The sequence below is a fragment of the Miscanthus floridulus genome, chromosome 7 (assembly GCF_019320115.1).
Source record: "Miscanthus floridulus cultivar M001 chromosome 7, ASM1932011v1, whole genome shotgun sequence".
NCBI lineage: Eukaryota > Viridiplantae > Streptophyta > Magnoliopsida > Poales > Poaceae > Miscanthus > Miscanthus floridulus.
In genome coordinates this window covers 9025271-9043755 of record NC_089586.1, presented here as the reverse complement: position 1 = coordinate 9043755, position 18485 = coordinate 9025271, and the positions used below count along the sequence as shown (strand labels likewise).

The following is an 18485-nucleotide window of genomic DNA, read 5'->3' as shown; positions in this document are numbered from 1 at the left end:
TATTCTTGTCATTGATAATTCCTGGACACCCAGGGAGTAATATGGGTGTGTTCATGGAGCCCGTGTTTGATGAATTGGTCCATGCTTGGGACGAAGGGGTATGGACATACGATCAAGCTACAAAGACAACCTTCAAAATACACGTTTGGTACCACTACTCCCTGCATGACTTCCTGGCATATGGGATATTTTGCGCCTAGTGTGTTCACGGGAAGTTCCCATGCCCAATATGCAAGGAAGGTGTGAGGTTCATTTGGTTGCAGAAGGGTGGCAAGTATTCATCGTTTGACAAACATAATCAATTCCTACCTCTTGACCATCCATTCAGACAAGACATCAAGAACTTTACGAAAGGTGTCAAAGTGACAAACCCTGCACCACGGATGATGACTGGTGCCAAGGTTCATGCTCAGATAGATGCTCTCGTGCCCAATGAAGAAGGTGGTTTTGTGGGATATGGTGAGCAACATATGTGGACTCATATCTCGAGCATGATGAGGCTCCCCTATTTCGATGACCTTCTTCTACCACATAACATTGATGTAATACACATTGAAAAGAATATCGCCGAGGCACTTTGGGCAACACTCATGAACACTAAAAAGTCTAAGGACAACCCTAAGGCTAGAGTGGACCTAGCAATGTTGTGCGATAGACCAAATCAAGAGATGCAACCTCCTAGTCGTGGCAAGACCTGGAGAAGGCCTAAGGCCGATTTTGTCTTGAAAAAGGACCAAAGGAGGAAAGTACTTGAATGGATCCAGACGCTAATGTTCCCTGATGGGTATGCAGCGAATCTAAAGAGGGGAGTGAACTTAGGCACTCTGCGAGTCAACGGGATGAAGAGTCATGACTACCACATATGGATTGAGCGGCTTCTTCCGGCGATGGTTCGAGGCTATGTCCTAGAGCATGTCTGGCAAGTGCTGGCAGAGTTGAGCTATTTATTCCACCAGCTTTGTGCCAAGGAGCTCTCTCGGACCGTCATTGATGACTTAGAAAACACGGCACCCGTGTTGCTTTGTAAGTTGGAGAAGATCTTTCCACCCGACTGCTTCTTGCTGATGCAACATTTGATTATGCACCTCCTGTATGAGGCATGGATGGGGGGCCCGTGTAGGACCGTTGGTGCTATCCAATCGAGAGATGTCCGAAGACTCTTCGCAAAAAATGTAGAAATAAAGCCAAAATTGAGGCTTCCATTACAGAGGCATACGTTCTAGAGGAGGTGTCGAACTTCACCGAGAAATACTACACTGAGAACCTTCCTAGCGTTTATAATCCACCCCCTCGTTATAATGCTGGCGAAAATGAATCGAACCTCAGCCTTTTCCAAGGGCAACTCGGAAGCGCAAGTGCATCGACCACTAAGCAATTGAAAAATGAAGAGTGGCGCAGTATCATGCTATATGTGTTGACCAACCTTGTCGAGGTGCAGCCGTTCATTGGGTAAGTTCTAAACAAACTTGTTTCATTTCACCGTATGTCCTTGTTTCTTCGTCCAACCCCCTTGTTTCTCGTTGGTACAGGGAATTTCTTTGTCAATCTTAGCATGGATCAAGGCAACCTACCCCGCAAGAAAATGATACCCTTCTTTCACAGGGTGTGGGACCAGAGAGCCCCGATTTTATTTGTCCGTTCAAACAGAAAGCCCAAACTGATGCTCCTATAAGTGACGAGCTGAGATAGGTTGCAAATGGCTGTGCCATTGGGGTCAAGTCATTTACCGGTTATGACGTGAATGGATATCGTTTTCACATAGCAAGCTATGAGCAGAGTCAGCCCAATCGAAAAACCACAAACAGCGGAGTTGTTACGCCCGGCATTGATGGACTCGACTATTATGAAAGAATCGAAGAAATCTATGAACTATCATTCTATGGTTCCAAACCACTTACTCCTGTCATATTCAAATGCCACTAGTTTCATCCTGGAGTAACGAGACTAACCCCTAAGCTTGGGCTAGTCGAGATTCGACAGGAATCTGTCTATCCAGGAAAAGATGTCTACATTGTGGCTCAACAGGCCGTCCATGTTTATTATACGTCATACGCGTGCAAAGACGCCGAGCATCTTAAGGGTTGGTCTATTGTGCACAAGGTATCGCCACACGGTAAACTACCTATCCCAAATGATGAAGATTACAACTTCAACCCAAACACATATGATGGAGAGTTCTATCAAGAAGAGGGGCTACAAGGGAGGTTTGACATAGACTTAACCGAAGAGATAGGAATGGAAGTAGACAATAAAAGGGATGATGACGAGGACGCTAGAGACGAGGTGCGAAATCTGAAGGACATACAAATGCTTGAGCGATTATGTTTAGGCAATGACAATGAAGACAATATTCCTCCTTCGGATAGTGTTGATGAGTTGGATAATATTGATAGTGATGACGAGACCTATGATCCAGCTAATCTCAATCATGAAGATTATTTCTAATACATGTAATACTATGTTTTTTGTAATTATATTTTGTTCATTTTTTGCATATATTTCTAATACATGTATTACTATGTTTTTTGTAATTATGTTTTGTTCATTTTTGCACCTATTTCTAATTACGTCTTGTTTTTCTTTTTTATTGCAGGTGATTGAACAAAGATGGCGGGCGACCGTCATAGGTCCGTGAACTCGATTTACCAAAGACCACGCCAGCTACAGGAGGAGGCCGAGGGGGCAGCAGAGGGATTGGACAGGAGGAGGAGGACCGCCAGCCGCAGGAGGGGGCCGTCTCCTCCCACACCGCATGAGGAGGAGGTGGCTCCCATGGATGAGTCGGATGAGGAGCTGGTTCGGTAGACGGACGAGGAGGAGGGGCCGCACAAGGACGATGAGTGCGAGGCGGCAGGCATGGGTTTTGCTTCCTCTGACTCCTCTTCGAGTGTCTACTTGCGAGGTCCTACGAGCCTCCCACAGGTTTCGCTTCCTCACCAACGCCCAATGATTCACCCCGAAAAGCAAAAGTAAGTAACTTTATATGTTATCACCACTATTTCATATGATATGATGAAAAAAACTAATAATTTTTCTTAATCACTTATGCAGGAACTGGGTGGTTGTGTTGGGTGGTACCGCACGGCTAGTCAACGGCATCCTAGGTCTTCTGTGTAGGCAACACTTGCCCGACATTGTCACGTACACATCGAAGACGAAGCCGGCCTACTCGTTTGACCACTGCACCATCACCCCCGATGCGGAGTACCCCAACAAGGCGGCGCGGATGAAGGCAGAGTTTTGGGTAAGTCTCACTCGCACAACATTGCTCAATACGTCGCATTCATTGGACTTTTCTTGAAATAATGAATGGATACATCGCTTTTGTATGCAGACTTATTACAGATGCAAGGAGGGATTTGAGGCCAGGGCGGAGCAGGTGACTACCAAAGCCTGTAAAAAACTCATCACCGACATGCATCACGAGGTGCGCATCTAGGCCATCGTAACCTACTACGGGTCGAAGCTTGGAGACAGGAAAACCAAGAAAGACACAAGAGAGATGCAGCTGACCCGGGAGCAGTACCTTGAGGTAAATGAAGAACATCAATATTGATTTATTTTGAGATTAAGTTGGTTTAATTTGATCTTCTTATATGTCCAATACTTGATGACATGTAGATGATTCCCTGGTGGTGCCAAGCGTATCCCGAATGCTGGGCGATGATGGTGGAGAGGTGGTTCATGGAGGAGTACCTCAAGATGCACAGGGATGTTCGGGACCGTCGTTTGTAGATGCAAGGTCCAGCACACCATCAAGACAGCCACAGCCTCGCCGGATACAAACAAGCATGGGTATGCGAATTCATTTATCTATTGTGACGCTCAGTTCTGCCTGATTTGTAATCATCGTGCTGTCTTTCTCGCAGTCGGTGTCACATAGTGGCTAGGCTTGCTCGGACTTCCAGGCATGGTGTATGGCCCACAAGGGCAAGGCGACGTCCGACGTCTCCTTCAACCTGGAGGACCCGCCCGAGGCATACACGAACCCAAGCGTCCACTCCCGCATCAGTGAGTACACTAAGGTGGCGAGGTCGCTCCATGGGCCAGACCATGATCCGAGCACCCAGGATTTTGATGGAGAGGCCGTCATGAGGGCGGGGCAAGGCAAGAAGCATGGGCGGTTCTGGCTTGGCGATGGCGTCATCGACACGACCTCTACTCCCTCTCTCTCCTAGATCCGAGCACGGAGCACGAGCGAGAGCCCAGCCATTCGCACACGGCCGACCGCTACACAGCACCGGGTTGACGCACTCGAGGTTATTCCTGTTTTACTCGTCATACATTGATCTTTACACACCTTAATCAGCTTTGCATTACTGAAACATTGGAGTAAAATATTGCAGGCCCGGCTGGAACAAGAAATGAGACAATGTCAGGAGCTGGAGGCCGGGCACCAGAGGATGGTGGCTCAACTGGAGGCCGAGCGGGCCGAGCGGCAGGCCCAGACGTAGAGGCTGACGGACATTACGGAGTTCCTACAAGGGCTTGGGCAACGTGTGAGCTTCTCTCTACCAGCTAGGCTATTGGTTCCACCTCCGCCTCCGCGTCCTGCTGCTCCAGCTACTCCTGTGAGTATAAAAGTTTTTTACTTTCGCTTGTGCTTTGCTTGTATGGCCTCTACCTTTCTAGATTAGCTATCCAAATAATCTTATCTCACATGCAATCTTTTCTCCTTTGTGCAGTCTCCATCTGACGGTGGTTCGAATAATCCACCTCATGCACCTCCGAATGATGGAGCTGGGCCTTCACCACAGTCGCAGTGGCCGAGATGAGTGCACGTTGTATTTTTTTCATTTGTTGTTCACTTGATGATGGACTTGTGATATACTTGTGATGCACTTGTGGACTTTGTTGGACTTGTGGACTTATTTAGATGGATTTGAGCACTTATTATTATATATGTGATATATATTGTGATGGATGTGATATGTGCGGATGGATGTGTGGATGGATGAGATATATATGTGATGGATGAGATATATATGTGATGAATGAGATATATATATATATATATGTGATGGATGAGATATATATGTATGTTTGTATGAATTTATTTGTCATGATGGAATATAAAAAAAATTAAAAATTGCCATTTTGGGTCACTTTACCGAGTGTTGCACTCGGCAAAGGACCCCGTTGCTGAGTGCCATGGCCACAACACTCGGCAAAGCTGGAAAAATGGGCGCTCAGAAAAATCATTTTTCTAGCTTTGCCGAGTGCCATGACCATGGCACTCGACAAAGATTTTTTTTAAAAAAAAAAATTCAAACTTTGCCGAGTGCCGGCCATAGGGCACTCAGCAAAGATTTTTTTTTTAAAAAATTCAAACTTTGCCGAGTGCCGGCCAGAGGGCACTCGGCAAAGATTTTTTTTTAAAAAAAATCAAACATTGCCGAGCGTCGGCATGGGAGCACTCGGCAAAGAATTTTTAGAAAAAAAAATAAAACATCTTTGCCGAGGGCCGGATAGAGGGCACTCAGCAAATAATTTTTTTTTAAAAAAATAAAAAATCTTTGCCAAGTGCCTGTAGGGTTGGCACTCGGCAAAGCGACCGTCAACGGGGCCGGCGCCGTGATGGTCGCTTTTCTTTGCCGAGTGCCCCCGGGGCTCTCGGCAAAGCCTTTGCCTAGTGCCCAATAAAAGGCACTTGGCAAAGAGGGCTTTGCCGATCAATTTTTTGTCGTGTGTTCTTTGCCGAGTGCCGCACTCGGCAAAGGTTTTGCCGAGTGCAATTTGGCCTTTGCCGAGTGCCTCAGGCACTCGGCAAAGAACCTGAATCCAGTAGTGGCCATGCCCAATTTCGATTTTGATGCAAAGACTTATAGATCTAATTCATACATGCAACGATTCTGTTTTAAAGGGATTCTCGCAGCAACGTGCGGGGTATCCTTCTAGTTTATTAAATCCACCAACTTATTTGCACTAGTTTCTTTGTTTTATGATTGTAGTAAAATTTCTTAGCCACATACATCTGTAAATTGTTTACTTAAGAGAAGAAAATCTGTGCATGATCATGGACGTTCACCCAATGTTGAAAATAGAGTCAAAGATTACTACTTAGCGGTAATTGCTAACATGCCCTTTTATTTATTTGGTCAAACGAAAAATTACAACCGTGTGACATTACATTGGACTGCCTATCGAGCTAGCAGTCGATGAAACCATATATCAATGGATCCTTTGATTGATTGCGATTTGAACAAAAGCAAATAATTATTAGCTAAGAAAATATCAAATTAATAGGTAGTTTGGTCCATATCCATCAAATGATTAACCACCATATATGGGCAGACATGTGGCCAGCTGGTGACGTCCGCCTTACTGCAAAGCGCGTTGGAACGCCTCCTCCAAGGCCTTCAGGATGAGGGCCGGGGTGCATATCTCCTTGCATTTTTCAATACCATGCGGGTCCTTCACCTTACTGCAAACCGCGTCGCAGCTAGCAGTGACCTCCGCCGCTTCAGCCTCGTACCTTTTTATGCATCCTTCTTCACAAGACTTGGTGGCTGGAGAGCCAAGGCCGTGCTGCTCACTGCATTTCAACGAGCATTGAGAATTCTCGATCGACACCGTTTTGAAACGCTGGTTGAGGGCGCAGGACTCCTTGCAGGCCGGCTCCTTAAGCTTCTTGTCTAGACAGAATTTTTTGCAAGTGTCTTCTTGTACCTTCTTTGCCTCGGCCGTCTTCTTACCGGCAACAGCTCCACCGATGAGTGTGAGGACCAACACAAAGAGGACCACCACGGTCTTCATTTTCTTGGTGATGGACGTGTTTGCTATTGGGATTGGTGATGATGGAAGGGGATGACAGCTTTGCTTATAGAACTAATGACATATTTGTTGGTCATATATATAGGCAGTGGCGGATCCAAGGGGGGGGGGGGGGGGGGGGGGGGGGGGGGGGCTAGGGGGGCAGCAGCCCCCCCCTGTGAGGGTGATTTTCCTTTATATTTACTGTAGCAAAACGTGATTTCACCGTTGATCTTCGACATTTGTTCTAAATCTCTACTGATTAGCCCCCCCCCCCCCCCCCCCCCCCCCCCCCCCGAGGTGCTCATCTTGGCTCCGCTAATGTATATAGGACATTATATCGCCAAAAGGACATGTAATTAAGTGTGTGGCCATGAGAGCTTCCCTCTCTACCTCTCGGTTCTGATTGCATGCATGCATGTATCTATATGTGCATGCAATACCCCCTCCTTCTTGGTTTTCCGTTTCACCTGGGCTACCACAAACTCATAAAGATGTGGTTGCCATGCATGGTGCACAGTAAAAGAAAAATATAATATGCAGTGCTCGTTACAGTGCTCATTACATGGATTTTCTGCACAGATCACTGTTACAAAGACGTGGATGGATATGGTCTCCTTCTTGGCACTGCATATTATTTTTTTCACTGTTACAAAGATGTGCTCAACGCTTTTTGTGAGTTTGCCATGGTAGATGCACAGTGATATAAAAAACATAATGCTCGCTCCTTCTTGGCACTACCCTAAAACAGTAAATGGCATGTACCCAGCTTGTCATCAAAAGAAAAACAAAAGCGTTGAGCAAGAGATGAGGTTCGATGCTTGGAATAATGCCCTCCGCAACAAGATAACTAACACGATCCAACTCCATGAATTTGTTATTTTATGGATTAAGTCTAAAAAAGCAAAGACATAATCACCTGAAGGTGGACCGCAGTCTTGGCATATCACATACAATTCAAAGGATGATCCTGCCACAACTACAGTTTTTATTTGTAGGGGGTGGTTCATGGGCATTTGTAGGGGCGGTTTCGCCAGCCGTCCCTACCAAACTGTTATAACAAATCGCTGATTTGTAGAGGCGGTTCGCCAGCCGTCCCTACAAATCGGATTTGTAGATATGGCTCAAGATTTGTAGGGGTGGCTGGATATAGAGCCGCCCGTACAAATCAATTTTCTAGAAAATTATGAATCCAGGCCAAAAACAATAGGAATTTTTTTAGTTCAGGGAGGCCCCCCACCAGTCAGCCACCCACCCGCTCCATCGAAGTCGCAAGTAGCATGTGGACGTGGATTGTAGTTGGTTGAATTTTATAGAAAAGGACCATTACCCTAGAATATGCTTAGCATATGTCACGTAGACCGAGACATCTTTGTAATTTCTCAACTCTCAAGCATCTGCAAGTACTATTTAGCTATCTGTTTTGTTGTTTCTCTTTACTAATATGCATCCTTAAGCTTCAAGTTTTAGTGGTCATGTTAAGTTCATTAGCTAACCAATCCAGGTAAGTATCCTGTACTACTTTCAAGCATATGATAAGTAATCAAAATATATGTTTTTGTTGTTGTTACTACAACAGTGGTGATAAGAGCAATGTTTTTCATGTCTGAGACATAAGTACGACGATTTGAATCGACTCAAACACACGCTTGTACGCACCCTGTCGGGTTTGTCCATAAAGCGCTAGTTTGAAAGGCCAGTGGAAGCGGCGGTGATGTTCTACCGGCATCAACTTGAGAACTACTAGTGTAAATCCATTTACACTGGTGGTTTGCTTAATGATGTCGCTAGTGTAAATCGATTTACACTAGCGGCATGCTTACAAAAATCTTGAAATCAGACTTCATATCATTGCTGGATGCATATAAGCACGTATCATGAATCTGGGTCACGTATGGGATACAGAGAGCGCGCAATGAAAGTTTGAGAATAAAAAAGAGGGACCGAAGACGCAAGAGCGTTTTGAAAAAAGAAAAAAAGCAAGTGGAAGAAATTGTTTGCTCTTTCATATTATTACAAAAATGCTAGGGTCAGGGCGTCCAATTGTTCAGATGCTCCACCCACCCTCTGCGCCACTGCTGCTGCGCCCACCTGCCCTCTGCGCCGCCGCCGCCGCCTGTGCCGCCCCACCCCGCCCTTTGTGCGCCGCCGCCCAGCTCCGCGTTGCCGGCGAGCTCTACGCCGCCGACGAGCACACAGGTCAGCTCCACACGTCGTCCCGCCGTCCTTTGCGCCACCGCCGCCTGTGTCGCCCCCACCTTGCCCTCTGTGCGCCGCCGCCTAGCTCCGCGTTGCCGGTGAGCGCATTGGTGACCTCCACGCGTCTACGAGCCTCCATTTGCTGAAGCAGCAAGGAGATGTTCGCGCTGAAAGTGCATGTTGCAAATATATGTTTCAAGTGTTATAGAGGTATATTGCAAGTGTTTTATATTATTGTTGCAAAAGTAGATCGGGATGGTGCACATGCTGCAACGCATATGTTTCAAGCGTATATTCCAAATGTTTCGTCTGTATTAGACGTATGTTGCAAGTGTTTCATCTAGATACTGCAAAAGTAGATCTGGATGTTGCATATACATGCATGTTGCAAGCCTATATTTCAAGTGTTTCATATGTATGTTGCAAGTGTTTCATCTGGATATTGCATACGTTTGTAATGGCTTTCAAGTGTTTTTTAGGTGTTTTGCAAGTGTTTCAGAAGTATGTTGCAAGTGTTTGAACTGTTTCGGACGTATGTTGCAAGTGTTCAATCTGGATGTTGCAAAAGCAGATCTAGTTTTGCACATGTTGCAATGGGACGACCCACCTGACGCGCGACCGACGTGAGCTCTATGTATTTCTCTTGCGTGTGCGGCAGCGTCTGACACTAGTGCTCTGGATCTGACGTCCGGGCACTAGCAAGTCCGTTATTATTATTTTAGGTAGTGGTAGAGTAGAGGCATAGAGCGTAGTAGAGACAGAGATATATTAGGATCATGGTTCTATTATTGCTTTTGTTCTTTGTTTTTGAAGTTTATGGAAACAAACTCATACCACCTGTATTACATTACAACCACTCACGTCTAACAATATAGTACGAAGTCCAATCCTATTCTAATTCTAAAATATATTGGATTCCGTCATAAACCGGTATATATTTGCTAGTATAAAAGTAAGAACAGAAGATCCAGATGCCAGATGGATAGACGAGAAAAAAAATAAAAAAACAGAAACAGAAAAATATTTCGGACGGACGGAAACGAAAACAATAAAATCAGGAAAACAAGAAACGAAAAGAAAAACTGTTGGACGGGCGTATAGGAAAACCAAATCAGAAAAAGGAAAAAGAAAGAAACATCCGCCCAAAAAAATTAGGAACCGACCAAAAACCGGAAACTTCTTTGACTTATACAAAAAATATTTTGGGATAATAAAAAATGGTTTAGAGGAAACGTTGCGGTATAGATATAGATATAGATCGTGTGGTCTCCGTATAGATTCCATCCTTTTCCTTTCGAGAACGAAGCTCTAGGATTCTGCAACGCCGAAGGCGATGATGGAGGGCTGGAAGAGAGTCTTGAGGCTCCAGGGATCCAGCAGGGGGCCCGTTCGTTCAAGTGGACGAGACGGCGGTCGTGGCGTCATGGATGGACGGCGGCTACAAGATGGTCAAGCTCCTCGACGGTCAGGTATTTGAGGTCGTTCAGACGGTCGACATACCGGCTCCTCCGGCGCCGGAGGGTGGTAAGATCAAATTCAAGAGCTCCGACGGCGCGGAGTTCGAGATGGATCGGGTGGCGGCGAGGAAGTCGCCGACGATCATGTTCCTGGTCAAGTCCAGCCGTACCGGCAGCATCCCGATCGTCGAGGTCAAGTCCAAGATCCTCGAGAAAGTCTTGGATTACTGCTACAAGCACGTTCCCCGTGCCGCCGCCGCAGCCAACACCGAGGCTTCAGCCGAGGAACTGAAGAGCTGGGATGCAGATTTCGTCAAGGTTGACCTGAACACACTTTACCACCTCACCATGGTACGTAGGCTACAGCACTCCAATCCTGCCCGTCTTCTCCCACTCTTAGCTTACTTCACAACTTCATTTGATTCACGTACCTATATATATATACAACATGATACACGCTCAATGAAATAGCTTTCTCCTCCTATCCAACCGAAGAGACCAGAAATTCTATTAGTGGATAACCTAAGAAATCTATATAAAGTTGCTCTTGGCAGTTGTTTCGGTAGCTACAGTTTGCGCTGGTAGTTGATTCCAATATAAATTTTCACCCTAATACATGTGGATTGGATGGATTAGAGTGCAGCCAAACAAGACCTAATAAGTACTTGCATTGTTTGGCTGCACTCCAATTTATGAGAGGGATTTGGGGTCCCTCTCAACTGATGATGTGAACTGGGGTATATCGGAGTGCAATCAAATAAGCCCTAAGTTTGGTAATGTATCGAGGCGATGTTTAGTTTGTCACTATATGTATCGTACCCTTGTGTTCAAATGTGTACATATGCACAATGCAAATAGCTCTGCCTGTAACGGTGCGAACGCATAATGATCACTTCATATTTGATACATACTCTGCTATATTATGTATGGTATGGATCGTGCCTTTTGCATGCATATGGGCGAGCTAGTACTAGCTGTATTTACAATTCTCAGCATCAGTGCGCTGTTAGTTAAACTTTATACATATATATGAACGGCTTGAATGCATATTCACTGGTCCTTCTTTCTGACACCCTGGCCTTGTCATCTTGGATCCGTAACTTTCAGGCTGCATGCTATCTGGAAATCCTGGGGCTAGAGGACCTCGCTTGTCGGTCTGTCGCCGACGTAATTGAGGGCAAGACGCCTGAGGAGATCCGCGCGACGTTCAACATCAAGAAAGACATGACCCCTGAGGAGGAAGAGGTGGCCGTGAGGGAGCTGCACGCGTGGCAGCGAGCCACATCCTCATCGGAGAACATGGAGCTCACCCCTGTGGAGGCTAGAAGGGAGTGGATGGACATAGTAAACAGCAAGTTCTGCACCTACTACTTGTTAGATTTCTAGGCAAATTCAGGGATAATTTAATCTAGAGATTGATTAACAAAATGTCTGTCACATCATATATGTGCACGTATGATCTCTTCGTAATATGTGACATCTAGAAATTGAGGTAGTGGCGTAGCTTGCACTTAGCATGAGAATGGCGTATAGCAGCATCTGAACCCGCGGGTAGTGAATTTTAGAGTTGGAGAGTACCTCGCTGATGAAGTATACTAGCCGTTGGACCTTCAGGGCATGTCCTTCCTCTTCTCGCTCAACCACAAGAGCCGTGCTCACCACGTGCGTTGTCGCCGTCGCTAACTGTGCACTCTAACAGGCCCACTCTTATGTAGGCGAACAATAATTCTCCCAAGTCACAAGAAGCATCAAGGACCAAATTGCTTTTACCGGTCATCTAGGTGTCACTACAGCAGACGCGTGTTTTGTCGAGTACAATTGCACTCGACAAAGAAGGCTTTGCACTCGGCAAAGTCTTTGTCGAGTGCTGCACTCGGCAAAGAGCTGTCGGCATATCCCCTCACGGCAAAGGCTTCTTTGCCGAGTGCCGCATGTCGGGCACTCGGCAAAGGATTTCCCGAGTGCCACGACGGCACTCGGCAAAGAAAAGCCGCTGTGATGGCCAGGTCACAGTGATGGCCCCTTTGCCGAGTGCCACGTGTTGGCACTTGGCAAAGAAATGTATTTTTTATTTTTTTTCAAAAAAAATGTTTTGCCGAGTGCCTGAATCTGGCACTCGGTAAAGCTTGTTTTCTTTTTTTTGGATTTTCTTTGCCGAGTTCTGTAGGTAGGCACTCGGTAAAGCAGTTTGTTTGTTTTTTTGAATTTTCTTTGTCGAGTGCCTTGACAATGGCACTCGGCAAAGCTGGGAAGCTTAGTGTCCCAGATTCCCAGCTTTGCCGAGTGTCATGGTCATGACACTCGGCAAAGAAGTGAAAAAATTCATTTTTTTTTGGTTTTTAGTCTTCCATCGTTGCAAACAAGATATATATATATATATATATATATATATATATATATATATATAACACAGCTATATATCACACAAATATATACAAATGTATATCACAATCCACCACAAACAAAAAACATAGCATACAAGTATCATAATCTCGACTCCCAAGTCCAAAGTCCAAACACACAAGCATAGTTCACAAAGTTCACAAGTGCATTATATCACAACGGCTGCCATTTGAAGCTCACGGCGACGGTCCGGGTTGGGATGGCCCAAAGTGCTATCCCGGTGACCCTTCGAGGTGGTTCGACGCCGCCCTCGATTGATGCTGCACAAAATAGAAGAGATTGCACGTGAGCGACAAGAGAAGAGATAAATATGCAAGATAAATATCCGCCACTACCACCACCACCACCACATCACCGCCATCACCAACACTTCACCACCAACACTTCACCACCACCACCACACCACCATCACCACATCACCATCATGACCACCACCACCACACCACCACCACCACCATGAGCACCACAACACCGTGACCACCACCACCAACACCACACCACCACCACCACACCACCATGACCACCACTACTAGGTTTCTCTAGGTTTCTCTAAGTTTTAGCATAGAAAGTAAAACTTCGTACTTATACTCACCGGGGTAGAATCAGGACGTTGTGGAGGTGGATCTGGAGCAAGCAGCGTCTGTGGGATCACCCAACCTTGTTGCTAGCCAATTTGCTACATGAACTTGATCATGTCGGCCATCTGCCACTGATTTTGCTCCCGCTATGTCGATGAAATATGGTCGGTAGTCCATCTAGGGGTATGTCCATGATGGTAGATTGTCGGTAGACGGTGCGCAAGACACGAACTGGATGGTTACAGAGACACAAGACACAAGATTTATACAGGTTCAGGACGCTAGTGTGGCGTAAAACCCTACGTCATGTGCTCTGTTATTTGTATTGATCTGGGGGGGAGATCTGTTGTTCTCTGTATGATCTAGATGATCTGTCCTCTAGGGGGATCCTTGCCCCTCCTTATATACTCCGAAGGGACAAGGTTACAAGTAAAGTGTCCTATTTGGTACTATTACAATATCTAATACAATTTGTAATCTTGCTGTGCACGTCTTGATCTTACGGGCCGGGCCACCTCGGATGGTGCGGCCCATATACCATCTTGTGGTACCCGAGGGTATATCCCCCACAGCTAGTCCCCGAGCGCCATGTATTCTGATGCGACACGCCGTTTTAACCTTCTCCGAACAGTGAGGCTTGAGTTCTTGACATCTCCGACCACTGTTGTCGCCGGAGAAATAGGTTGTCCGAAGAATGTATGGTGCTCTTAAGAAGAAAGAAAAAGATTTTCATCCTAGGAAGTGTGCCCACTTGTATTTCTGAAAAGAAATGTAAGTGCGTCTTGAAGCGTAGCGTCTTTGATTATCAGAGACGTAGGGGTCGAAAAACAAACACATTCACCGCAAGGTGAAGTGTGCCCACTTAGTCCCCGAGCCTGGTAGTAGGTGACGTAGGCACGTGGTGCCAGGGTCTAAAAAGAATTCCTAGTTAAGTTGAGAATCCAATCGTCGTACAGGCGATACGAGATGCACCGATAGGTGCATCGTACCGATGTAGTCCCCGAGCTTGCTGGAAGGCGAGGTATGAGCCTTGTAGCAAGGTCTAAACGAGAAAGAATATCCCAATTGAATGCGAGTTGCCAATCGCATGTAGTCGAGACGCAAAGTCCCCAAGCCGTGGTCGGAGAGTGATCGAGGCAGTCCCCGAGCGCAGGTCGAGGAGCGAGTGATGGAGTCCCCGAGCTGTGGTCGGAGAGTGATCGAGGCAGTCCCCGAGCGTAGGTCGAGGAGCGAGCGACGAAGTCCCCGAGCCGTGGTCAGAGAGTGATCGAGGCAGTCCTCGAGCGTAGGTCGAGGAGCGAGCGACAAAGTCCCCGAGCCGTGGTCAGAGAGTGATCGAGGCAGCCCCCGAGCGTAGGTCGAGAAGCGAGCGACGAAGTCCCTGAGCATAGCTCGAAATTCCTGCAATATAAATATGTAGAATGGTAGTACGTGATGTATAAAATAATAAATTATGGAGAAAAAATCAGCGGTGAAGAAATAGCGTATGACGTTCAGCAGTCATTTACAAATGAGCATGATGTGATAAAGCAGTTAGTGCTTTGTAAACATCAGTGTTAATGTGAAGTTTGTGTTTATACTTAATATAAACTGCCCGACCAGTTAGTATATAGCTGAGTCTCCAGCCCTAGCTAGCCCGTTAACCATAACGCAGGGCGCGGAGCCCGTGCACGTGTAGGAAGAACAAAGCGTCGCTAAGGAGCCGCTGCCGACCACCCATAACGCAGAGGGCAGATGCTCGTGCACGTGTAGGGAGGAGCCGGAGACAGGACCGTCTCCGGAGGCATCGAGCGTCAACATGACTGGTCGAGGATTTGCATTAAGTATAGTTGTATGTTAAATTTAAGATGGTATACATGGACAAACATTATTTGAAGAATAACCATGACAAGGACGTTGTGGAGAAACATCGTAATGAAAATTATATTAAATATAAATATTAGAAGTGTACTTATCTTTGGATAGAAATCTGGTCGGTGGCGATGAAGTTGCCCGGTGCTCGAGCTTTTCGGCCAGTTGTGACGGTGGTCGCGATTGTCATAGCGCCGTTCTTCGTGGCGATCATCATTGCGACGTGGTCTGGTGGTCGGAGCTCGGCGGAGCCGCTCGGGACGTGGTCGACGTGGTCTGGTGGTCGGCGGAGCCGCTCGGGACGTGGTCGACGTGGTTGAAGCTCGGCAGAGCTGCTCGGGACGTGGTCGACGTGGCTTGCCGACAACTCGACGGACGGCTCGCTTGGTGTGTGACTATCACTCGCCAATCAGCTCGCTTTCGGCTCACTTGATGTCCGAGTCGCCGAAGAAGTCGCCTAGATGTATATCTCGTATTGACGTAGTGCAGGTTCCCAATAGCTAGCTTCTTTTGTACTTGATGACGCACAGCATGCACATTGGAGTCGGAGTCAGAGTCGACACTATCAGGCAGAGGCAGAGTTGAATTCTCTCATGGTGGCGGCGGTGCATCGACAAAGCAGGACGACGCCGTGCTGATGGAGATGAATTCCTGCCAACGAATAGATACATGGAGAAATAGATCTGGAAATACATATATACTCTGTATATTGTAATAATAAAAATATAACTTAGCTTGTCTATTTAGGCGACGCGACCCATGCATGTGCATGTTAGCATGCAGACTGAAAGATCATGACCATCCATAACAAACTGCATGGTCTTGTAGATCGGATCGTAGGCCTCCCTGGTTTGCTCGATTGGATTTTTCTGTTATCTTCTCGGTCAGCTTGACGTGGCTGGATCAAAGTTGATCTCGTGTTGTGAAATGTAGATGATCGTTGCTTTGTTACTCCGTGGATGTACCGCATCATGCACGTGTAGTTGTATACACGCACGCAAACCTCTGTATTCAATTAGCTTGCATGTCCTTTTTGTTGGTTGAGGATGACTTGTACGTCATCTTTTGCATGGAGCTAGCTGTAGCTCGATACATCGATACGCCTTTCTTTGTTGATTGCCTGGAGCCTTGATCGCACGCCGATCGCCGGTCCAGGCCCTCGCGACGAGTAAGCATCCTCCGCGGCAGCTGAAGTTGCCACGGATGTCGTTGTTGAAGAAAGATCCCATCTGGTTCACCGGAGGATCAGCGCGCACGACCCCTTAAGGGGCCCTTACCTGGCGCGCCACTGTCAACGAAATATGGTCGGCAGTCCATCGAGGGGGGTGCCCGTGGTGGTAAATTATCGGTAGATGGTGTGTGTAATCAGGAACCAGATGGTGACACAAGGCGCAGAGACAGCGATTTAGACAGGTTCGGGCCGTCTGATCGACGTAATACCCTACGTCCTGTGTCTTTGGTGTATTGTATTGAGGTGTAGATCGATTGTCCTCCCTAAGGGGGACCCCTGCCTCTCCTTATATAGTCTGAAGGGACAAGGTTACAAGTAAAGTATCCTATTTGGTACTATTACAATATCTAATACAATTTGTAATCTTGCGGTGCACGTCTCCTTATGGGCCGGGCCACCTCGGATGGTGCGGCCCATGTACCATCTTATGGTACCCAAGGGTATATCCCCCACACGCTGGGCCTCCAAAGCCTGTAGCCTTTGCCGCTCGACCTCCCGCTCGGCCTGTAGTTCCTACACCTAGGCCTGCAGCATTTGACCCCAATGTTTCAATAATGCATAGGTAAGGTATGTAAAAGTCAAAGAACAATGAATGAAACAGGAATGCTTACCTGGAGTGCCGACACCGCGGTCGGTCGTTGGCGTATGGGCACGCTTGAGCTCGTGCGCGATGCTCGGAGCTCGTGATCACATGTGGAGATGTCTGGGTTTTAGACATCGTACGTTACAACTTGCTCGGAAACTTCTAAATTTTTTACCACAGCCTCTACATGCAATGACACGACACCTCGACAAGTTTCGTGATTTTCGGACTTCGTTTGCATTTTATATAATTAAAAAACACTTTTTTTAACAAGTTGGTGGTCATGTTTCATGAAACAGATGTTCGAAATTTCACGAATGTCCCTGCACACGGCCTCAAAATACACTCAAAAACATGAATACCTTTTTTTGAATCTCTAAATTCTAATATTTCATGCACCTGCAGTTCAAATTTACTTTTTCGAGAAAAATTCAAGTAAACATAAAAAATTAAAAAAATATACCAAAAAGTCATAGAAAAGTTTCAAATTGGAACATGTGCTTCAAGGTACTGTATAAATGCCACAAAAAAATTTGAAAACAAAAATAAAAAAAATAAAAATACTTTGCCGAGTGTCACAATTGGCACTCGGCAAAGGAACCTCTTTGCCGAGTGCTGGTCTTTGCCGAGTGCCAGGCTTGCAGCACTCGGCAAAGACAGCACGTTTGCCGAGTGCTAACGGCCAGCACTCGGCAAAGGATGACGGAGGGGCCACCGGCGTCGCCTGAGGTATTTTGCCGAGGGTTATTCTTTGTCGAGTACCTGACACTCGGCAAAGAGGACGTTTGCCGAGTGTCCCTCTTTGCCGAGTGTTTAACACTCGGCAAAAATGTCCTTTGCCGAGTGCCGGCTTTGCCGAGTGCGGCACTCGGCAAACTGCCTCTTTGCCGAGTGCCCGTGTTTCGACACTCGGCAAAGCTCCGAGCACTCGGCAAAGAGCGCGTCTCCCGTAGTGTGTTGTGGCGATTGCGTTCCACCACTTTGAAACATCTTCACGGTTGGTGTTGTGGCGATTGCATTCCACCACTTTGAAACATCTTGATGGTTCTGTCACTGATATGGTAGGACGCCTGATGTCTGTTCTTAATAATGCATGTATATTTTATAATGGAAAATCATTACTTTAGATTCTTTTGCATTTTCATCATCTTTACCCCTTTACCAACCTATTCGCACTAGTTTCTTTGTTTTATGATTGTAGTAAACTTTCTTAGCCACATACATCCGTAAATTGTTTACCTAAGAGAAGAAAATCTGTGCATGATCACGGACGTTCACTCAATGCGTGGAAAATAGAGCCAAAGAATATTTAATTAGTGGTAAATGCCAACATGCCCTTTTATTTATTTAATCAAACAAAAAAATTACAAAACCGTGTGACATTACATTGGACTGCCCTGCCGAGCAGCCGATGAAACCATATATATCAA

General features: G+C 46.4%; 1 protein-coding gene across 1 annotated transcript; it reads right to left on the bottom strand.

Annotated features, from left to right (window-relative positions):
* Positions 1–6321: 6321 nt before the first annotated feature.
* Positions 6322–6756, bottom strand: LOC136465016 (uncharacterized). Its single transcript, XM_066463922.1, has one exon. The coding sequence runs from the start codon at positions 6754–6756 to the stop codon at positions 6322–6324; it is 435 nt and encodes a 144-aa protein (XP_066320019.1).
* Between the last annotated feature and the right edge of the window lie 11729 nt (positions 6757–18485).

Excerpts from the sequence above, each read along its gene's own strand:
- LOC136465016 (XM_066463922.1), bottom strand. The coding sequence starts at position 6,756 with ATGAAGACCGTGGTGGTCCTCTTTGTGTTGGTCCTCACACTCATCGGT.